This window comes from Branchiostoma floridae, unplaced genomic scaffold (genome assembly GCF_000003815.2).
Source record: "Branchiostoma floridae strain S238N-H82 unplaced genomic scaffold, Bfl_VNyyK Sc7u5tJ_168, whole genome shotgun sequence".
NCBI lineage: Eukaryota > Metazoa > Chordata > Leptocardii > Amphioxiformes > Branchiostomatidae > Branchiostoma > Branchiostoma floridae.
In genome coordinates, this window is record NW_023365788.1 from 65554 (window position 1) to 90023 (window position 24470).

Genomic DNA, 24470 nt, shown 5'->3' on the forward strand with positions numbered 1-24470 from the left:
TACAATTCATCAGCGCTATTTATTTCCAAGGGAGTATCATTCAGCACCAGGGACAGGAGCACTTTTCTAGAATTGACATAGACTGTAGTGAAAACAGCAATAGTGAGATTAAAACAGGAAAACACTAAGTACTCCCTTCATATCATTTATTCAGGCATCTATTGCTATACAATACTACAGAGTTCTCATTTTAAGTATTTACTGTCATCTCAAGTTGCAGCAGCAGTAAATGAGGTCTTTGTATATTTTAGCATACAACAATGCGACTAACATACAATACATCAGAAATGTGAGGAAAATGATATATCTCTGACTCATGTGGCTAAATGCAGATATACACTTTAAGCTCTTTACCAATGAAATTCTAGTGAGACAAATACTTCATTGAGAAAGCAGTCCTTTGTGGTGTTCTTTTATGGCCGATTTTCAGATTAATTACATCTTCTAACTTTTCTTCAACATCATTGAAGTCTTACAAGCTGAATTGTGGCTTTCAAAGCATATCTTGTCAGCATACATCCATGGATACCTTAAGCATGTAAAAGTAAGGAAGTTACAAGTCTTAAAACATAATAAGAATTTTGAGGGGTTTTCTTGAAACTCAACGTCTGCAAGACAAATATATATATAGAATTTCAAGTCATTTTACATGCGGGAGAAAAAAGAAAATACAGATGTGGCATGATTGGGGTACATGTACAAATCTTTTTACCCTTAAAATACCCACACCCCTTATGATTTTTTATTTGACCCTACACAAATTGTGGTTTAGTTAAAAGAATCTGATATAGAAAAGCTGCAACTCTACTTGAATAATATACTATTGTCCATAGAAAACAATTCTTTAAGTTTCAATTTGTTCTACATTCAGCAGCAGTATCACCATAAAAACACCATAGGATTGGGAAAATATAGCTTTTTACACATGTACAGACATTTACATGGCAAGCACAGTCATGAATATCTTGACCTTTCAGTTGGTAGATGAGGCATCTTTGCATGGTCTTTAAAACCTGAGTACATCAGCGAGACTGTAGGCAGTGTCGATCCATGGACAGGTATTGGAGAAGGCCAGCACTGAAGCCTTCACATGCAGTACAATTGGGCCCTGGGAAACAATAGGAAATGATCATTGTGTTACCGATGATGCATTGTGTCTATCTGGAAAGGTAGAAATGTAGCACAAAGAAATCAAAACAGAAGATATGACAATGACAATTTTTTCTGCCTATGTATCTAGAAATGGTGTCCATCTAGTATCTAGTACTAGTATGAAAAAAAAAAGTGTATGGACAATAGACAATAAATCATACATTATGCTAAAATAAAACAGCAATTTGGGAACTGTATGTTCCACTGTCTTAAAATTTTCATGCATCAGTAGTAACATTAGCAGGAAAAAAGAAAGATGCTATTCAACATAAAATCTTGATGACTTCCAACCCCAAGGAAGTAGTTTTCATCAATATTTCTTGTTTACCTTAAGAACTTGTCTTATGGAGGCAATGCCCTCTCTTTGGAAGATTTCCCTGTCCAGTGACCTTCTCTGTTCTGTCTCCCCAGAAAACTTGCAGTGGTACGTCCCCATCTCTCTGATTGTCAGCGAGTCTTCGTACAGGCTCGACGCCCTCCCGCTACTGTCAGCGATTCTCCAGCTCAGCTGGGCTTCAAACTCATGGGTGTCCACCATGTCACTTCCGGTGTCGTTATGGCTTGTCTCCATGACAACTGGGGCCTCGTGATTGACGGTGGAGTGGTCAAGCTCAATGCCTGATAGGGCATGCTCCATCTGTAGAGGTCGTGGGAAATGTACATTTGTCGTTATGTCTAGTCTCTATGACAACTGGGGCCTCGTGATTGACGGTGGAGTGGTCAAGCTCAATGCCTGACAGGGCATGCTCCATCTGTTGAGGTCATAGGAAATATACATTTTCCTTTGTGACAATTCAAGCTAGAGAACGTTTGAGATGTGTTAATTTAACCCTCTCAAAGGGATGTGAAGAGACCGTCACAACGATTTACGCATCAATGGATGTATTCATCTAATAACTTTATGATGGTTTTATGATACACAAAAGCCTCACTACAGGCAAAACCACTTCGACATAAAGACAACTATGTGACCACTTTTTAAGAATCCTGTCTATAGCAATCAGCTATCCGCATGACCAGATTTGATCAGTCCCCTGAGTGGTCTTCTTGGTTAGTTTTGACTGTGCAGGGCTTGTAATACTTTTTTTCTGCATTCCTGCACTGGTGTAGGCAACATTGAAAATTACCTGCACCAGACATATTTTACCTGCACCACTCCAAATGAATCATACTAAATTTGTTCAGAGTCCATTGCTATTTTTTCTTTTATACTTCATCAGTGGTAGAAGTCAATACAGCTGATAACAATCTACATACACCTACATCACAGGCCATTTATGTATAAAACCCAGTACATGGACCAGTGCAGGTTAGGTGCATGTAGACACCAGAAATACCTGCACAGCTCCAATTTTACCTGCACTAACCTGCATAATATGCAGGATGTGGTATTTAGAGCCCTGCTGTAGTATGTTTTTTGTTTTAAACATTATCTTACCAGTGAAAACAATACATGCATAACACTGACCTCTCCTTCCAGCCCAAGGATTGAGTCCTCTGGGTCCTCCTGTAGTCTGTGCTGAACCTTCCTCAGCATGTGCTGCAGGAAAGCTCTCTGGATGATGCGGGCTGCCCAGTGGAGGGTTCTGATGTAATGTCTGGCCTTCCAGCCCCGGAAGTCTGGGTATCACGGAAACAACACAGGACTTGTGAGAACATACTATGAGCAACCACTGAGTGACCATGCAATGATTTGATAGATTGCATGACTTATTTCACAGATAGAGAACATGCATAACAAACACTAGTTTATAATCTTCTATCACTGTCATACATTTCTGGATGGTGAGTGCAGCCGTTGCCATGGCAACCCTCCTCCTCTTGTACCTCCTCCAGCAGCACTGGATGGTGAAGGCATTCTGGGATAGCAGGCGAGCACGGGCAGACTCCAACTCATCAAACTGAAACGACAAAGTTTACATGATTTTCGTCATCCTCGAAATGTGGTGTCACAAAAAGTACTGTATTGGCCTCTCTACAATTAAGCTTTGTCTCAGATAAAGATAGACTTGACTTTATTCAAATCCACAATTACTACAAGTACATTGTACATGTAGCTACACTTCCTGTCGTCCTTATAAAAAACACATAACATGACAAAAACTTGACACAGAAACACTCATATAAAGCCATAATGATTATGGCATACCATGTACATGTACATAAAATTCACACATAAGATAAGTCTACTTGAATGGTCATGCAATGGGAAGAAATGTCCAATGTTACTTTACAATTTCAAACCATTCCAGTTGCTGGATATTATAAAAAATACACTTTTTTTTCTGAGCATTTGCCCTTGGCTTTGGTATAGATGGATAGTTTGTGACTAAGATGATCATGATATAGATGATTTACAAACTATGCTACATGTATAACCTTTCATACATGTAAAAACATTCATGCACTAGGCAGGGCTCGAAATTTATTTTTGGGATTAGGTGCACTGGTGCACCCAGCTTAGAAAATTGGGTGCACCAAAATATTTTTGGGTGCACCACTTAAATTTATTAGTAGAATGTAAAAAAAAAAAACTACTAACAAAACTTACTTACAAGCTATCAAATTCTTAAACAATTAACATGACAGACATCTTTATTATCCTTCTAACACTTAGATGTCAAGAATGTGATGTATACTAGTATACTTGATATCTTTCCATACATAAACCTAAGAAAATATTTGAAAAAAATTGGGTGCACAGTTCCAATTTTGGGTGCACCTGGGTGCACATGCACCCAGTATTTCGAGCCCTGACTAGGTCAATGTTTACAGTGTAACAACAGTCACTAGAACTCACCATGCCAAGTCCAAGGAAAACCTTAGTCTTCCCATACTGTACTTGTTGCTGTGTGAGGTTGGGCCCAAACACCACTCTGAGGATGGCCTGGCAACACTGTCGGGCATGGTGCTCGATTCCTACCGCTGGAGAAAGGACCAAAATTAAAAGTGACTTTGATCACGGCCTGCATTCGTGGAGCCTCTTCAACCACTGTGGTCATGGGCCGTGAGTGAGTGGGTGAGAGTATCATATTACAAGGAACAATAATTACTCGAGTGTTGTACTTAAATAAATACAAACACAAAGAGAACTTACGGACACCAAAAATAGGACCACTATACAGGAAGGCAATGACTGGACAGATATGAGATAACCGTGTTGCTGTAACACAATAAACTACTAATACGTGTTCCTCATAGGTTCATTTGTACGGCATATTTCATTTATTTCTAGTACTGTAAATTATTATAAATGCATTTAAGTTCGCGGGGATTTAATTTCGCGGTAGGACTTTCCGCGGTGGTTTTAAGTTCGCGGTAGCACCATGCATTGTAGTCTCTTACTGCCATGGAAAAATGTTCCCGTTTTTTTTAAGTTCGCGGTAAAGCCACCACCGCAAAAACCGCGAACATTAAACCACCGCGAAAGTTTCTGCATTTACAGTAGTTGGTGCCATTTGCTCGATTATTTCTTAATGTGCAACATTTAATACTAGATACTAAATCATCAGTAGCACGACCGAACAATACATTGCATGTGTGATAGGATCATTTTTACGGTGACAGTTAATACATGTAGATGCTATTTCAACTGATACAGATTACAAACTTAACACATTGTCTCCTGCATCCCCTCGCTTGTCAGGCAGACTATGACATCATCTGAGCTTGACCTCCTGAAGTCTTGGTCTGCCTGACAACGAGGGATGCATGGACAATTACACCTGTCCTGCACAGGTTAGTACAATTTGTAAATGTCTCCTGCATCCCCTCGGTTGTAAGTCAGACTATGACTTCAGGTGGTCAAGCTCAGTCATGGTCTGCTTGACAATGAGGGATGCATGGACAATTACACCTGACCTGCACAGGTTAGTACAATTTATTATTGTGTACTAAGTCTGTCACCTGTTCTTCTTGCTGTCCTCCTCCTTCTCCTCCTGCCAGGTGTTCCAGGTGTCCCACCTGCCACAAGGTTCTTCCTCCTCAGGAGGTCTTGTGGGTCCATGTTCTCTGTGTCCAGGTTTTCATCCGACAAGGAGGACAAACTAGACACACTGGACCTGCTACTGGTAGCCTGGAAAAAATAGTACGTAACAGGATTTGAAAGATCTAAAGCGTCAGTTAAATTTCTTGTGATTTTCTTACAATGCTTTTTTTTTTAAATTATAGCTCATCATTTTTACAAATAAGGTTTTGATTAACATTAAATGTGTCCATTGACCACTTCCTTTCTACTGAAAATAAAGACAAACACGAACAGACGGACAAAAAACAATACATGCACAAGATTTTAGTCTATTTCTTTGAGGTCTGACGGAGCCATTAGTATGAAGTGGTCAGTCTCCAACCTGACGTTACTGAAATAACCCTTTTTGATATTACATTTAACCCGCAAAGATCATAACTTACAGTTACAGATAATTCAATTTGATGTCATCAAAGCACACAATGTATTTATCTATGTTTAATTCAATTACCTGGCAACATAAATCAAGAGCTGTGAATGTTTGGTGCTAAAATGTCTGTGTTAACTTAATGATACTTTCACCAATAAAGTTGATAGGAAAATATTGTATTTTAGTGGCATAAAGGCTATATAGTTAGGGCTGGGTACGTGACTGTACGGTGTACTGGTACAAAACCGTTTTTTTCTCATTGGACCGATCCAGAAAAAACGAACCTGGAAAAATTCGGTGAACCGGATGTTGGACGGAGTCGCAAAATGAACCGATTATATGATAAGGCATTCACACGTTTTGTGGCTCACTGGTCGGGGAAAATAACAAGAGCGAAGTAGAGTAGAGAATTAGTAATTTCTACCAACTTTTACAGTCAATCGTACAGAGGCAATCAGCCTTGTAGGATTTTAAAATGCCTGTCGGTTGAATACTACACAAAACAGATTTCTTTTTAGCAAAATGAACCATTGATTTGAGAATCGTCCATTCACAATTTTTCACATACTGAATCAGGTGCAGGTTCAGGTCCGGACCTGGACCTGATCTTCTGTACCTGAACCAGATCTGGACTTGAATTTTCTGTACCGGTACCCATCCCTATACAGTGTAAGTACTTAATAGGGATGCGTACCGGTACAATGTACCGATACAGTACCGGTACAATCAATTAGGTACAGATACAAAAATACCGGAACCCTGGTGTACCGGTACTGGACCTGTATCTAATTAGTGCAAGCCAGGCAGGATAACAGGTTAGGGGATGGCCACTTTGACAGTTAAAATTACTGTGAAATCACCATAGCAGTCTCTGAGCCCCAGTGAGAGAAAAACAACAAGGGTCAAATTTTTGTTGCATCATGTGTCTACCATAATGAACACGTTTTTGTTGGTTCAAACATGCTTCTACCCTTTTTGATACATTGTTTTGCCGTTATAACATATTGTAATATAATATTATGATATAATATTCAATGCCATGCATTTAGGTCCGGACTCATTAGGTCCGAACCTGTACCTAAACCTCTGGATTCGAATCCGGACCTGTACCTAAACATGGGTTTAGGTACGCATCCCTAGTACTTAAGTATCCTGTTGCCTGACCTGGTCTGCAGCTGTCCTCATGATGATACCATACCGCTCCAGGAAGGCAGGGTAGGCCAGACGGGTGGGGTAACTCAGCCTGCTGATGTTCACTGTCTCCAGAACTCCACACGCCTGCAGCTGCCTCTCAACCTACAGGAGGGGACAGGGGGATGGGTCAGAAGAATATCTACAGAGTTCAAAATCTCAACCAGCACATGAATGAATGATTTTATTTGTAAAACATTGCAGCTTGGTAGCTGAATTGCGAGTTACATTACAATAATTGTGGGTTATCTCCACATACATAAATTAGAACAAACATCGTGAATAAAACTAGGCTATTGAATCTCTGCATAAATCTGCATACATGGTATTCCGACAGTTTAGTACACAAAGATATTGTTTGAAAAGAAGCTAGGCTAATACAGACGTACTAATAGTCTCTAACATTGTACTAGTAGTCTCTAGGATACACTTTCGGACACTAGTGGCCACTTGCATACAACAAATCTAATGCGCGTGGAATGAAGGATAACGCATGTCTTTTAGTCTTGCTTATCATTTTTGCACAATATGGTCTTCTGCTACGAAGACCGTAGTGAGTGTCCGCGGACCTGGTTAAGAATGTTGCCCCCCTCCCACCCTAGCGCATGTACATGTACGGTTCTGGCCTACTTCAGTCATTTTGTTATTAGTTGCTCACCGTTTTACCTTATTTCCTGCGCTGGAAACGTGCCACAAAGGATAAACAACCCAACGGACTCTTCACCAGACGGTTTTCCGAGGAGGATTTACTCACCCAAGTGACCTGAAACACCGACCGACTCAAGAGAAGGAAAACTCTAAGAAACCCAGCCGGACTCTGGTGGCTGTGAGCAGAGTTGGTGTTAGAAAGGGCATTCAACCGTAAAAACCCCCGCTTCAAATCCTTGCCAAGTCATGTTCTGTGTTTGATTTGCTGCCCCAGGCGAAGATGATGGATGGAGAGCATCAGTTAAACCAAAACGTCTTGGCGACACGTCCAACCCCTCCTACAGGGAAGAACGGACGCTAAACCGGTCAGAGAGAGAGAGAGCTGTGTAGTGTGTGTACAGTAGTGTGTGTAGTCCAGTGACTAGCGACCCTGCTATTGGACCAAGAGGTTGTGAGTTTGAACTTCTGCTGTTGTCACTCACCTGACTGCTACCCTATTAGAAAGGGTCAAATGTATAAGCCCATAAAGAAAGTGAGGATTCCGAACCATATGATTCCAGCTTTCAAAGCTTTGTAGAAAAGTTAATCATTTACCACTCATATGACTCCTACCCGACTGAAACAACTCTACTCTACTCTACTCTACTCTTTATATTGTGTGTACTACAGGTATGTACATGGCAGGTCCCAATGTTGCCCCCTGCAAAAGGTACTTTATAAGACACTAAATGATGCAAACTGGACCTTAAAACAAAACTTTACAACCTTTTCATTGACAGGATGTTCCTGTCCTTGGTGCTGAACGCCCTCAGTTAACAACAGTGATGAAATACATCTGTCTTTAGTTATTACATTCAAAATTTTCATGTCAGAGAGAATGAATGGGAAATAACAAAACTTTTGCAACCTTTTGTCTGACCCTTGCCAATTTAACTTTCATGAATAAACGAAGGTTCAAACAAGATACCTATTTCCTAACTGAAATTGAATACCTAGCAGATGTCATTTCACATTGGACATAAAGCTGATAGCCCCATGTTAGAGGAGAACCCCGCCTTAAGCATGTTGAAGATTCCACTATACTGAATAAAGAGACTCTTTTTACACAACCACTGTTTTATTCAAACCGACGTTTCGGTGACTGTCTGTCACCTTCTTCAGGACAATTCTAACTGGTTCACATTGTACTGCAGGACAGGTGTTGCTGCTCACAGTTCAGATGCGGTCACAAGGCGTGAAGTACAGAAAGATGCGGCATGTTTATGCAAAATATTTACAATGCGGTCCCAAACACTATGTAAATACTTCACGCCTTGTGACTGCATCTGAACTGTGAGAAGCGACACCTGTCCTGTCAGAATTGCCCTGAAGAAGGTGACAGACGGTCACCGAAACGTCGGTTTGAATAAAACAGTGGTTGTGTAAAAAGAGCAGGCTTTTAGCTAGGATTTTATAATAGGGAGTCCAAACTTATTGGTGAGTCGCGGTAAGTGACTATTGTAGGGGGGTCTGGGGGCATCCACCTTCCATGGTGCAGAGTTTTTGATGATTTTATGTTTAAAAAAGTGCATTCTTAGGTATCCCAAGAGGTACAAATACTGTTCCAGAGGTCACAGTCTTCTACTGTGACCTCTGATGACCTGGTAGACTCTGATGACCACAGATGACCTGGTAGCATCCCTGGTCAATCAGGATTTCATGCTTGTCAGACGATTTTCTCCCCAGTGTAAGGGCGTCCAGAGCGTCAAATTTCTTGTTATTCTAAGAAAAGTGCGTCCAGATGACGCGTTGACGCATGCCTGGCTAAAAGCCTGAAAAAGAGTATCTTTATTAAGTGATGTACCAACCGGATGAAACTATTCACGGTTCCACTATATACTTATCAAAAAGAGGGGTCCATCCTGTGTGAGAGGTGCTCTTATGCAGCTTGTACCTTGGTACAAAACTGGACTGGGGGCTGTTACACCTAAAGATAGTTTACTACGACCAATTATCCAAAACAAACAGACTTACGTGTCTCCTGTCAAAGACACCAGGCCTGGACTGGACATTGGGTTTGATACAGCGGATGTAGTGTGGGGAGGTGGACTCAAGGGTGTGCATCAGTTTGTCAAGGGAAGCCTGGAAAAGAAACATTGAGCTGTTTACATCAAATCAACAAATATTTCTCGTGTGTAGATTCTAAATAAGTTCCCTAGTCCTACTGGACGAAGCAAAAATTGACTTAAAGTAATCAAAAGGAACACACTGGGATAAAGTCAGATCATCAAAACAGATGAAATAAAAAAAAAAAGAAAAGGAAAAACTTGCACATCATAACAACAAAATACAGTCAGTAACAAAGACACGGAAAATGCCATCACAGCACATTCAGTACCAAGGACAAATCCAACATAATCACAACATAACACATGTCATTGTTCTGGAGACTTAGATCTTTAGGAAACCATAAATAAACGACATATTACATCACCAAGGAAGGATAGACATCCAGGTAATAAGATATGCTAGACTGTTACTCTTACGCCACATATGTTGGTTTTATGTTGACTGCCACCATAGCGGCTCTTATGATTCATTCATCCGGAATCCTTTGGTCAATGTTGGCGTAGCATACCCTGAGTATCATCCTCAGTAGTAACCGCTGTCTCACGACTTTCGTGGTTAGCAAGCGAAAGTCGTGAGCCAGCGGTTACTACGGAGGATGATACTCAGGCTAGGCGTAGCAACAGTCTACATAAATTGTGGAAACAGTTAGCTTCCAATACCTTTCTTTACAGTACTAGTAGTGACTAAACAAGACCTGTAGTGCAAAGAAAAAACTGTGAATAATATCAAACGTCAAAATAAACAACCTTGAACTTGGAGACTACAGTCCTGGCTGTCCTCCCCTTCTTGCTAGTGGTATCTCCCATGACCACCATGTCCCCCACCAGGCTGCTGACAAACTTGTTCCCACTCTGTGTGATCAGTTCTACCAGCTCCTCAGGCACGGCATCCTGACAACAGTATCAATTTAGTTAGATTTTCTATATCTCCTTTTAAATCTTCAGATGTTGGCTCCAACTGCTAGAGCAGAACCAAGAGGTCCTGGGTTCAATACTTTTTTTTTTTTTTTTTTACTCAATGGTCACCACGTAACAAGGCCTGAAGGCCACTCAAGGTTACGGGTTACATGATTGGAATTGTAACAGCAACTCTTAGCCCTAGGTCAGAAACATTGAGACCAGCCCAATTGCTCACTATGAGTGAGGACTAACTGACCCAATAGGTGAAGCAGGGGTTACGAGGGCTGCTCGGGAGATTCCCTACCCCTATTTTTGGCCGGAATGGTTTGATCCGCTCGGGTGGATGTTCGCACATGTGGCAGGTTCTTTAACGTGCTTGGGATGTTGCTCTCCCCAAACACGGGACTTCCATTTAACGTCCTATCTGAAGGACGGCCCGAGCCAAAGCTGGGTACTCATTTTCACTTGAGTGAAGTGAGGAAAGTCGTGTAAAGTGCCTTTCCCAAGGGCACAAGATCGGTAACACAGCAGGCGGATTCGAACCCCCAACCTCTCGGTCACGGGCCGAAGAAACTGCCACTGCGCTACACGGTGCCATGCCCCCGACATTGTGCCCCTAAAAAGGCACTTTATAAGACTTTCCTTAATCTGTCAAAAGTGTGCCAAGAACACACAAGGCTGAGACTGGTGCACAAATGCGCCATCTTGTATATGTGCCAACATTTACCACCCAGAGCCGTAATTCTTTTTTAATCTTCTGGCAACACACAAAAACATGTGTGATAAATATTGTAATGTAATCGTGATGAGGAGTTGTTTGCTGCTCAATAGCATGGTCACCATGTTCATTTTGTCATCATTGGCAGTCATAATTAATGGTAAGTGTTTTTGATGATACAACAAAAAGGTGCTGTCGAATTCCCCTGTCAACATCAAGTACAGCACCTTGTTCTTTTCCATGATCCCATGGACCTGGTAGGTGACCCTGTCTGCGTAGTGGTGCACCGTGAAGGCGGCCTGTCCGTGGATGGACTTGGGGCGGAAGATGTGCCTACTCTCCCCCAGGGTGGAGTGGATCCGATCGGCAAGCTGTTGGCTGTCTGAGGGACGATTCAGCCGACACTCCTGTGGTCAGAACACAAAACATGTCAGCATTTTTTCCCTGGATGTCAGGACTACAGTTGCATGAAGACACGTCTACATGGCTGGTCACTTCAGCCATATTTGTTTAACACAAAAAGGTTGCAGAAATTTCAAAATCGTCAGAGGGTTAAGCACATTTTCCCCCCTAAAAGTCTAGCCTGTCACACAGGACGGTGTGCAGCAAATTAATTGAAAACAGTAGCAGGTGTGACAATCTAAAAATCCTGTGTACTACTGCCAGCAATGTCATGTAGGCCATGTTGATTTGATTATGTGGATGACATCCTCACACGCATTAATTTCCGAGACAAAGGTATTTTGTGGAATGCATAGTCAATTTCAAAGTCAAAGACTGAAGATGTGAAGGAACAAAAATAAAGAACGTAAATTGTTTGGTATACCATACTCTGTGTGTACAATTGTATTGAAGTCATTTGTGCAACATTCCTGACCACCTAGATTTCATAATGAAGGCAACATATATTTTGGCCAAACTTTTTATTTTATTTGCACGTTCACATCAGTTTTGGGGTTCCCATATATAGGATGTCATCCAAATAATTTACTTTAAATTAACATGGCCTTGCTACAGCTCACAGACTTGACTGTACATGTTTCCCTGATTCTATTTTAAAATGAGGGATTTTTATGTCCCAAACCTCATTGACAAGTGCAAAGATGCTGATCTTCCCTTCGATGAGCTCCAGACAGTCCTTGTTGTCCACAAACTGGCAGTAGTTCCACGGGATCATCTCTTCTTCATACTCCTCCTGAAGATGGAGAAAGGAATAATTATACGGATGCTGACAACATGTAAAACCTATTGTTCATCATCATTATCATCAACCTTGCAAAGCTCAGTCATACAGTAGACACATACATGTACTGGGACACTTTTCTATTGTGATTATAATGTATGACTGAAAGATACACATGTGAAACCCAATGGAAAACATAGCTAATATCCATGACCAATTGCTTCACCCACAGAAACACTCAAGGACCAAATGTTTAATGGCATGACTGTGAAAAGCAACATCATGTTGTAACAAGTAAACCTTGCTCATGGAAAATCTTACATGCCCAATCAGGCAAGTGGGGTAAGACATGTACTTGCACTTTCACTTGGCCTGGACAATCAGACTAGTGGGTTTGGTTTGTCCAACCCTGAAGTATGTATCTAACTCTCTCACAATGCCAAGCAACATACAATAAACTGGATAGTAAGTGAGTGTGTTCAATTTTACATGAAAGGAGTGTCAGAAGAAGTCATGATAGTTTATCCATGCTTATCCATGCTCCACAAAGTTACCTGTTGAGCTCGGAGGAAGTGGTGGACAAAGTGCTGCTGCAGCTTCTCATTAGCATAATTTATGCACAGCTGCTCCAGGCTGTTCTCAGGGAAACTCTCAAACCCATAAACATCAAGCAAACCTGAAAAAAATAGCAGGGACTCCATTAATTGTACTGTCATTGCACTTAAATATAACTTTCTTTTGAAAGTCAAATATAGTAAGATTCAGTGAGGGACCAAACGGCCATGGCACAGTGAAGCATTTTTTGGGGGGAAAATTGAAAGAAATTGCAATTTCATGTGACAAATTAGCACTGATAGGCACTGGTTTGCACCACTTTACAAAGTTTATGCTTTTGCAATTCAGCACTTTCCAGTGAGATACCCAATGCTTTCTATTGTGGTATTCATTATCATTAGATAACTATCATATCATAGACTACATTGTAAGAATTCTGTATCTATCCTGCAAAAAAAGCGAAGACTCACCAATGAAAGTTTTCCATTCTGCTTGCTCCCCACAGATGTTCTTGTTTATGATGTCCACGAGCCAGTCAAACAACCTAAATGACATGTATAGTTTAAGAAAGTAGCACTGACAAAAAAGTCAAACAGGCAACAGATCAAAAACACTTCAGAATCTATGATGACTCAGGGTTTAAAATACTGGGTGCAATTTACCATGCACTTTTGTGCAACCAAAATTGGAGCTGTGCTGCACCAATTTTTTTTACTGTGAATACACTGCATTTTGACTGTGGGTGTACTGCGGTGCAACAAGATACTTCTCTAGACTATGGTTGAGTATGTGAACGTATTAGACTTACATTTGTAGTTTATTACAAACATTGTACCAGCAGAGACAGAAAATGTAATATCAAATTTTGACGTTATTTGTTTAATTTCAGATTCAAGCTCTGAAAGAGACTGTATATAAGGATTGTTATTAATTTTGACATACGGGGTAGTACTTTGTGTATCCAAAATGTTATGTACATGTAATACTTACACCTAAATTTGTTGGTTATATCCAAAAAGGAATTTTAAGCCCAGAATGACTTCAATGTTACCACACCTTGCGTAGAGCAGTTTGGCAAGACAGTCCCGTCTAGCGACACACTCGTCAGGCTTGCAGGGTTTCATGAAGACACTTTTCCTGCGGCCCGGCACCGCCGTGATGCGTCTGTATGTCAGACATCTCCCCAACGCGTCCTCGTTCACTCCCAACAACGAACACACCACGCGCAAGGACTGCTGACATCCTGGAACAGAAAACATGATTCAACAGTTACTCATGAACAGATTGTTCAAACCATGATATCTGAAATTCTTATCTAATTTTGTCAACACAGTGTACTGGTACAAAAACATTTTTTCTTGTTATACCAGTCCAGAAAAACCGCACCTGAAAAAAAATCAGTGCTCTGGATGTTGGACCCTTTAGAAAATTGACAAATTACACCGGCAGGTGTTCACATGTTTTGGGGCTTACAGGTCCAAGAAAATAACAAGAGCAACATATACAGTTACAACATCTACAGTCAAACTTACAGTAGTACTGTACTGTTAGACAAGTGTCGTTTTCAAGAAGAACGGATTTTAAAATGCCAATGGACATCGGATACTCCACCAAACAGAAGCCTTTATACCAAAATTGACCATTGTTTTTAATATCACCTATTCACAAGTTTTCATCTGTCAGATAGTTACAGGACCTGATCCCTTGGACCTGAGCCGGACCTGTACCTGAATTTTCTGTACTGGTAAGTAAACCCACTCCTAGCAACAGGATAATCTAAAAACATTGTCCTTTTTACATTGTTTTCATATAATGTAAATTTTCCAGGAGAACAAGACTTACTTTGGTCGTCCTCCTCTATGGTACAGGGGCAGCCATCATCATGAGCATCACTGTTGAACACAATGTTTCCAAGGTGAAGAATGGCACTCAGGAGCTGAAAAATGCATGTACATGTATTACAGGAATCAGAATACTGCATAATTATGTGTGTATCATGTGAATCAAGGGTTCAAGGATGTCACGTTAAGCTTTAACTTGTAAAATATTTTAAGTATAAAGAGTTTCTTCTTTGTCTTGCTTCATTCTACATTCATGATTATAGTTCATTTTATTATGCATATAATTAGGTTTTGATGAACATTACATAATGTCTATTGGTCCTGTCACTCTACGGTGGATGAGACTAAGCATGTGGAAAATATATAAGACTTGCAAAAACACAGACAGACAGACAAAAACAATACCTCTCCATGAACTACTAGCCTCTTCCATTCACTAATCAGACCCATGTCCAGGCCATGGGGTAAATCATTGACCCCATGGCCTGGGCAGTCTGTAATGTGTCTGACTAGTTCTACCACCTCTGTGAACTCTACGAGGGGCGTGCAATAAGAAATGCCCCTGACCCACTTCCAGTTGTTTGATCTAGATGAAATGTTGTATGTGTAATGATTCATATCTTCTTGGCTTATGTTGCAAAAAGCAGTTCTGAACTAATTGTGGTTTCTGATTTACTGGTGTTTGAACTGAGTCAGGTGTGAAATGGACCAGGTGTGAAATGGAGCCAGTTGAGTGTCGCTCATCAGTGATCCGGTTTTTGTATTTGAAAGGACGCACACCAAAGGAGACGTTTGATGGAATGAAAGAAACTTATGGTGATGATGCCCCATCATATGATCTTGTAAAACGCTGGCATCCTGAATTCAAACATGGCCGGAAGTCTGTGGAAACAGCTCCCAGACCTGGTTGTTCCTCTTCTGCCATTGATGAGGCATCTGTTGGAGGACTAACCTGGGGTGTCCTACAAAAACGGTGTCCAGAGCTGCATCAAACGATGGGAGAAATGCATAACTCTGGGTGCTTCCTATGAAGAGAAAGACTAATAACTGTGCCAACCGTAGTTTCATTAATCTCCTGCTATGGGGAATGGGTCAGGGGCATTTCTTATTGCACGCCCCTCGTACATGCTGCCATACCTGCATAATCTGACCTTTGTGTAGACATAGATAATTTTGCATATCTGCATTTGTTTATCAAAGAAAGCATGAAGACAAAGTGTAAGCCAAAAACAAAATTGACATCAAAGATCAGAAGATCAAACAATTGCTGAAATTAGAAAAGAATCAACAGGTCTTACCCTGAATATCTCTTGCTGCTGACACTTTCCGATACCCAAACTTGTCATAGCCTGTCGGGTGATGGCAAAAGATGACCAGTCTTCATCTGAAGGGACAAAACATTAAAATGAATAAAAGTTGGGCTGGAAAAAATAACATGTATTTTCAAGCTATTAGGGTTCTGGACAGTAGTAACTAGTATCTGGCATTGTTTGATGGCATTTTGTTGCTCATGCTGGACAAATATTCTGGTCACTCAAATCGGTGTTCAAAAACTAGTAGGTGCAATGGCTTAGCAGGTGACTAGTGTCTGGATTGCATTTGGATGGCCTGGGTTGAAACCCTGGCAGGGCATACCTTGAAGACTAGAAAGCAGTTAAAAACTTGCTTTCCCTGCTTAGTATTCCGTACTTACATGTATGAGAAAGAGTATAGGAGTTTAACAAACCCTCTGCAGAGTGGCCTGTGTGGCCAAAAGGCTGCAGAAGTGGAGATGGCCACTGCCCTTACACATGTATACACCAGAAGGTTTGGTATAAATATAATATCATAAGGATTTTGAATTGTTAACAAGTCTGTACTTATAAGTAATTACCTCTGTCGTTCTGTGACTCATCAGTAGGTAACCACTCAAACTGGTACTCCTCCTCCTCTCCTCCCAATCCCAGTAACTCTCTCTCCTCATCACTGATGCCATGGTACAGCTAATCAGAAAACATATTATATTAAATAACTCAGTACATCTGTACACATGCACATGTGTTTGAAAGAGAGGAAGGAAACAATGTAGATTTAGATGGAATACAACATTTCTCCTCTACACTTTTACACCACCTCTCACCTACCTTTTTCTTCATTACAGGGCTCGAAATACCACCTGCTTATGCAGGTTAGTGCAGGTGAAATTGGAGCTGTGCAGGTACTTTTGGTGTCTACCTGCACCTAACCTGCACTGGTCCATGTACTGGGTTTTATACATAAATGTCATATGATGTAAGAGTGTGGATTGTTATTAGCTGCATTGAATGTTACTACCTATAAAGTATAAAAGAAAAAAGAAAAGAGTTTTTTTAGTATGATCCATACTTCCTAAATTCAGAGTGCTGCAGGTAATTTTCAATGTTACCTGCACCAGTACATGTATGCAGAAAAAAGTATTTCTAGCCCTGCAGTCCCTCCAGTGAATGCTGAGCTCGAGACCATATTTAATTTGATTATACATCACATGTCAATGTTATATAAATCATGTACATTTATCAACGATGCACTTTATATCTCTTTCTTGTCTTCTGTTTGCTTTGCTGTGAAGAGTTAGCAGACCTTAACACAGAAGGTATGTTTCATAAACCTATATGTGGCCTGACATTCAAATTTATAATATTACAACTGTATAAGTATTATATTGTGGGACCGCGTGGCGCAGTGGCAGCATTTGCGGCTCGAGACCGAGAGGTTGCGGGTTCGAATCCAACTGCTGTGTCACCGATCTTGTGCCCTTAGGAAAGGCACTTTCCACGACTTTCCTCACTTAACTCAGGTGTAAATGGGTATCTAGTGGCCTTGTGTTGCTTGGTGGGGCTATGTGGCCGAGACAGGCCTTAGGGGCATGTTCGGGCATGACGCACCCGCCATGGCTCACGAGTCGGGGGTAGGAGGAAACCCTTACATCCTTGGTAGGAAGTCCTCCTAGGAGACGGATACTCCGAACAACAAAGCTGCATCTGCTGGAGCCGCCTCACACGTTGCATACAGTTGCCCCTGTGAGACTTAGTGCTCCAGTAGACGAGAGGGTGGAGAAGGAATTGCACACCCCTCCTTCACCATAAAAAGTCATGTGCAGGTCAGGCAAACAGGCAAATAGCCTGTCTGCCTCCTCATCTATCCAATCGACAGGAGAAACCAAAAAATAAGTATTATAGCTGCTGAGTAGAAAGAATGAAAAATTGATTTTCTGCAGCTATGATAGGTTTGAATATCAGGCTACTTACCGCTATGTTCTCTTACATAAATACATGAGTATGCAGCAGTTACAAATTGTATACAGTGCTACTACATACTATAATGAACACAGTATCTCAGACCTACCTGGTAGAAGATGTGATAGTTCCTCTCTCCCTGTGCCTGGTGTACAACTCTGGTCTTCTCTAGCAGATAGGTCTGGATGGAGGCACCAACTAGATGGTAAGACCTGGGACAAAACATACAAAAATTTCTTCTTTAATCTCAATACTGATTCTCAGTTGATATTGATAAATGATTTTTGAAAGGTAGGTATTGTATGAGACAATAGCATGGCTGTGACAATAAGACATCAAACTTGAAGCTACATGTACAATTGAATGTATTTGCAGTGCCACCTGACTGTTACCTGTTAAACTGCAGCTGTATAAACTTTCCAAACCTACTGCTGTTGTGGTTTCTGACTGTTCCAGCATTGCCTGTGTAAACAAAACAACACGGGTCATTTGTCGATGTGCACAAGCTGCATGTTGACAATTCTAGCAAGATTCTTTAAGCTATCAAACTACAACAATAAAAGGAAAAATTACACGTACCAAAGGCTTCTAGTATTGGGTTGGAGTCAAGTATCCTCTTTTCTATCTTTACTATACTGGTTGGGGTTCTTTGTCTGTAAAGAAAAAGAAAAAGTAGAATAAAAGACCTGTGAGAAAAGGACTTCAATTGTAGTTGATTTTAATGTTAGGAGGTAGCCTTCAAGTTCTTTGTTTTTGACCTTTGTTTCAGAATACCGATTACAGGGCTTGAAATACCACCTGCAAAGGCTGCATATGCAGGTTAGTGCAGGTAAAAATGGAGCTGTGTAGGTATTTCTGGTGTCTACCTGCACCTAATCTGCACTGGTCCATGTACTGGGTTTTATACATAAATGTCCTATGATGTACATGTTTGTACAATGTCTGTGGATTGTTATTAGCTGCATTGACCGTTACGAACTACATTGTATTAAGTATAAAAGAAATAATAGCAATGGTTACTGAACAATTTTAGTATGATTCATACTTCCTAAATTCGGAGTGGTGCAGGTAAAATTTGTTAGGTGCAGGTAATTTTCAATGTCACCTGCACCAGTGCAGGTATGCAGAAAAAGTATTTCGAGCCCTGTGATTATACGCTGTTTCCAACCTGAGTGGTTTAAAAGTGCGAAGAAAATAGACAATTTTCTAACCTTACACCTCACTCAGTCACTCTATGAAACAATGGTAGACCGAGAAGTAGTTGATTTTGATTGTAAAAAAAAAAAGACTTAGTGTTTTACCCAGGTAGTCTCTTCCCTGCTGAAGTTGTTGCCAAGTATCTCATTAGACATCGAGCTGTCCATGTCTGAAACACACAATAGATAAATAAGGAGGCCATTTACATGTACATGTACATTAATTAGGGCGCATTGACCCACCCTAGAACCCTGACAGGTTCCGCCTTCCCACCATTTATGATTCGCCGCTGCCTGATGTCATCGACTTTCGGGACAGCAGAACAGTGAGTCATCTACGTGACGAAGTCGAGTTCTTGACCGAAAATTAATGGGGAGTCTTCCTATTGTGTTTGAACAAAGTTTAAACTTTTTCACTAACAAAAATAAGCTTTCATTCGGAGATAAATAAGTAGGACAATTTCTTACAGAAGTGATATATATATATGTGCACACCCAATTTGCAAGCGTATTCCGTGTAATTATCCAGCGTGTGCGATAATGCAAAGTAACCCAGTTTGACCGCACCGCCACAGGATTTGGGGATCCCGTGCAATTGACCGAAGTGTGCGTCTATCCGACGTGCAATTAACTGGCTTCCATTGTATATGGATACTACATTTTGCATTACTTGATAGATCAAGAAAGGATAAAAAGACAATAACGAAACAGTTTAACTGGCCAGGAGAATCTAGCCTAGTTAATTGGTTAACTAGCTAACTCGGCTCAAAATACTGGGTGCATGTGCGCCCAGGTGTACCCAAAATTGGAGCTGTGCACCCAATTTTTTTCAGTGGGTGCACCCAAATATTTTCTTAGGTTTATGTATGGAAAGATATCAAGTATGCTACAAATGTAGTATACATCAGATTCTTGACATCTAAGTGTTCGAAAGATAATAAAAATGTCTGTCATGTTACTTGTAATTGTATAAGAATTTGATAGCTTGTGACTAAGTTTTGTTGTTAGGTTTTCTTGACATTCTACTTAAATTCAAGTGGTGCACCCAAAATTTTTTTGGTGCACCCAAATTGTTAAGCTGGGTGCACCAGTGCACCTAATCCCAAAAATGAATTTCGAGCCCTGTAACTAGTGTGATCAGTCTCACCTTGCCTGCTCCACTCTCACCACTGACAATGATAGCCTGGCTCCCCAGGCCTCTGGACAGGTTACCAAAGGCCTGCTGTGCCACAGCAAACACGTGCGGTGGTAGCTCCTAACATAAAAACACAACATTATGTATTAAGGACATTTTTATACATCAGGGCTCGAAATACCACCTACATATGCAGGTTAGTGCAGGTAAAATTGGAGCTGTGCAGGTATTTCTGGTGTCTACCTGCACCTAACCTGCACTGGTCCAGGTACTGGATTTTATACATAAATGTCCTATGATGTAGGTGTATGTAGATTGTTCTTAGATCAATAGATGCATTGACTGTTACCACTTATAAAGTATAAATCAAAGAAAAAATAGCAATTGTTTTTGAAGTTTTAGTATGATCAATACTTCCTAAATTCAGGGTGGTGCAGGTAAAATTTGTCTGGTGCAGGTTATTTTCAATGTTACCTGCACCAGCTATTCAATGCCATTCTTTAATTGACAGACTCTCTGTTTGTTTAATTGACTAACACTGACAATCAAGCCTAATGCAAGGTTAAAAGTGATACCTCTAGTTACCATTGGCTAGTTAGGCAACCTTGGCTGACTGTGATAATAACACTAACAGCCAAACAAATAAATGAACTCTAGGCCACACCAATTTAATTTCTTGGTTCACGGATTTTTTCAGAAAATATTGGGGCGGGCAGTCGAAAAGAAAAAGAAGAAAAAAATTTGCAAAAAGTCTGTGGTGAACTTATATAACACAAAAAAACAAGGTAAGTAGTCAAGTTTCAGCTTTTCATGGCATGATTTATCCAATGAATCTCTTCCTTTGATTTTATACCACTGTTCTGATCATGTGACTGCAAATAAGCGCTCTGATTGGTTTATCAGCAGTATGTGCCCCTGGAATGGGGTTTTTTAATGGTCTGCAATAGCAAAACCTACATGTATATCATTTTTCTTGGGACAACATTTGTTTTTTTCCAAGTCGGAAAAAAAATGGGTCGGGAAATCCGAGAACGAAGAAATTAAATTGGTGTGGCCTTAGTTACCTTTACATCCTGTGGTTGAGCAGTGCTGTAGAGATGTATCTTTGCCAGGCTGTAGAGACTGGGGACAGTGCTGAAAGGGTTGACAGCCACCAGCGTAATGCCTGCTGTGGTGTAGTACTCACCCTGCTTGTACCGCTCATGGATGCAGTGTAACACTAAGAAGAAAGAACAATGTGATATGATTGGAAACTAGGTGAAAGGCCGGACGTCCCTATAAGCGCTTCAAGGACTCACTGAAGTCGTCTCTCTCTCTGCAATACAGCATTCCACACTGGGAATGGGAGGCTATTGCAATGGACAGATGCACATGGCGTCATGCTGTTCATCAAGGATTAAGAAACTTTTAAAGCAATAGACTGAAACGACAAGACAGGAAGGAGCGCTTTGCTGTAACAAAGTAACTAAATCATGAGACTAGTGCACTAATGTACAACTGATTCATCTAGCTTTAGTTTGCAACTAGAAAACAAATGGTAGAAATACATTGTACACGCAAGTACACCTTATCGGATTTTATCCATCCTCCCATGTGTAAAAATGAATCATTCCAAAATGACCTCTGCAAAAAAAGGACTGCCTAAAATAACCAAAATGTTTTCAACAGATTTGATACCTTGTTTCTAGAAAAAAAAACATATTAGACTAGTATTTGCAGACTGCACATAGATAAAATGTTGGTGAATGTTTAATGTTGAACCTGAATGTTTCATAATACCTACCTGCAGGTTCTGTTAGAGGGTTGAGTCTGGTGAGGTCTTCTGTCTCCACAAAGTTGTTCTCTCCACACAGCTGTGGGTAGCCTCCCTTCACCCACACTACAGAATCCTGGGGGAGATTCAGACGTTGTGGTCATCAAGTCAGTAAAGCTAAGGGCACAACCCGCCGTACGTGCAATTTGTCCGTATTTTTTTTTAGGAGGCCACATCCGCCATGTATTTGAATTGCCCATACTGGCACGAGTGGAATCCGGAGCGAATAAGGGGCTTAATCAATGTCCCCTCCAGTGGATGATATGTTCTCTGACACAACCCCAGACAGCAGGCCGTAACAGGGTTCAAACCTCCAAATTTGCGATATCTTACATATGAGACACTCGAATTCATCACATACAAATTGTATACACTATTCAACATTATGCTTTCAACTAGAACAAGCTTCTTGCTAAAAAGTAAAAAGATGGGTTAAAGTACATACTAGTAGTGGTGCCACCTTCATATTTTCAAATGCAACAAGAAAATCAACTACAACAGTGTAAGGTTGAGCCTGATATTGATAATACTGTACCTGGCCTGGTCCAACTCTGACAATAATCCTGCCATCTTTCATGGTGCCCACAACGGTGGCCTGTACCCAGACTAGTGCCTCATCCTGTATCCACACATCCAGTCCCTATACACAGGAAAAGACGAGACATTCCATATCAAATCATGGGATACCACAGTGATGATCATGCTATATAAAACATTTATTTCATACCTGGGCTGTGAAAACTTTGATACATTACAGGTGTTCCATACCGTGTGATAACTTTCTTTACTGTATGTCATACCTGTGACGCGAAAACGTTCGATACGGGTGTTCCAAGACCGGGCCGTACGCTTCCGTATCACACAGGTTCGAAAGGCGTATCACACAGGCTTTCTTCGAGTAAATTGAACTATTTCGAATGGGCCGAATACAGCATGGTTGAAAATTTGAATATCGGTTTTGGACATTAGAATTGCTGTTGTTACAATCTTTTGTTCGAGGACACTTTCTAAACATTTTCTAAACTTCTGGTGCATTTCGCATCAAATTGTGTGTTTTGACAGGTAGGTATGACAATGACATAAATATAGAATACAAAACGGTACATATTCTGCATCACCCTTGGTCCCAGCCCTCCCGCATGTCGGATTATTCTCCGGCCTTCGGGCGATACCCGCGGTCGGGCTTGTACCTTGGGTGATACGGAATACACTGTATTGTATTCTATATTTATGCAAGGCTTGATTTATGTCATTCCTGCGCCATAACTTTCCATGCAGGTGTTCCATCTGGATGATAACTTGGGTCACTTGGTTTACTGTTGACACACAGAATTTGAACGCGCTAAACAAACGGAAAGTGTGCCGTTGTCGAAAATTTGAATATTGGATTCGGACGTGCTGTTAACTGTTACATTTTTTTTTGTTCGAGGACACCAAAGTTTCTTAACTACTGGATCCGGAACATTACGCATTGAAACATGTGTTTTCTTTGGGAGGTATGAAGCAAATGAAATACAACACAACTTGTTTTTCACATCACCTTCGGTCCAGCCCTCCCATGAGTCAGACCACACCCTAGCGTTCCGACGATCCTACCCACCGTTGGGCAGGAAGAATTCAATGATTCTTATTCTATATTTATGTTCAATATGATTTCATAATCCAAAGGTTGTGTTTATAAATTATATCAGTCTAACGACTCTAATGTTTAATTAACAAGACAACACACTATGATTTCAGTGGTCTGATTTCAGTATGTAATTTGAAATTTTAATTAATTTAGAATACAAGGCAAAATTCTATATAATTTCGGTATATAGATGTATGAATTTGAGCAAATTGTCATTAGCTAAAAGTCTAAAACTACATGTAATAAAATCATACCTGCATAACTATACCTCCTAACCTGAATACATCTTACCTTTTCATATTTCTTTACGGCGACAGCAGAATCTTCGTGTGTTGTTTTAGCATCCTGATGATTAAAGACATAAGTCTTCGTCAATAAGTTAAATATGACAGAAAAACTACTAGTATGTGACAAATTTTCTGCACGATGCTACCAGTGGACCCACCCCACCACCATTACGAAATGTCGAGCGCCGGATGCCACAAGGTAAGAAAATACATAAAACATCATACCCCTAATCTATAATACTTTCCACATCCCCCCGTACTGTTATAAACTAGCAAAATTACCAATTTTCCTTGTTTTCTGGCATTATTTTGAGCGTCAGCAACGTCCCGACCTCTCAGGACGTCAGCCATCTTGAATCTCGTTTCAAAACTTTGATCTGCTCTGATTGGTTAGATTGTTACCAATCACGTGCTTTTATTTCCAAAACGGCCTGTGATTGGTCAATATTCTTTTAACCTAGC

The 24470-nt window shown here is 40.6% G+C and overlaps 1 protein-coding gene across 2 annotated transcripts; it reads right to left on the reverse strand.

The window, feature by feature from the left end:
- LOC118408503 (unconventional myosin-XIX-like) lies at window positions 1–24441 on the reverse strand. 2 transcript variants are annotated; one of them, XM_035809318.1, is made up of 27 exons: window positions 24291–24441; window positions 24013–24066; window positions 22627–22731; window positions 22062–22167; window positions 21343–21497; window positions 20291–20398; window positions 19249–19313; window positions 18527–18600; window positions 18340–18409; window positions 18057–18159; window positions 16567–16675; window positions 15992–16077; window positions 14695–14788; window positions 13909–14095; window positions 13323–13396; window positions 12852–12973; window positions 12199–12309; window positions 11342–11521; window positions 10244–10387; window positions 9402–9509; window positions 6714–6845; window positions 5059–5227; window positions 3953–4077; window positions 2927–3053; window positions 2621–2772; window positions 1481–1789; window positions 1–1108 (listed from the first exon to the last, which is right to left on the reverse strand). In XM_035809318.1, exons 1-27 carry the CDS (start codon window positions 24357–24359, stop codon window positions 1007–1009), a joined length of 3240 nt encoding a protein of 1079 aa, XP_035665211.1. In that variant the 5' UTR covers window positions 24360–24441; the 3' UTR covers window positions 1–1006. The 2 variants fall into 2 exon arrangements, with proteins under 2 accessions (XP_035665211.1, XP_035665213.1); XM_035809320.1 differs by lacking the exon at window positions 11342–11521.
- Between the last annotated feature and the right edge of the window lie 29 nt (window positions 24442–24470).

Bases quoted from the DNA above. Each gene is read 5' to 3' on its own strand.
- LOC118408503 (XM_035809318.1), bottom strand. From the start codon at position 24,359: ATGGCTGACGTCCTGAGAGGTCGGGACGTTGCTGACGCTCAAAATAAT. The intron at 11,522-12,198 runs GTTTGGGACATA...TTCTGACCACAG, and splicing joins TCTTTGCACTTGTCAATGAG to GAGTGTCGGCTGAATCGTCC. The intron at 6,846-9,401 runs GTAAGTCTGTTT...CCCCTCCTGTAG, and splicing joins GTGTCTTTGACAGGAGACAC to GTTGAGAGGCAGCTGCAGGC.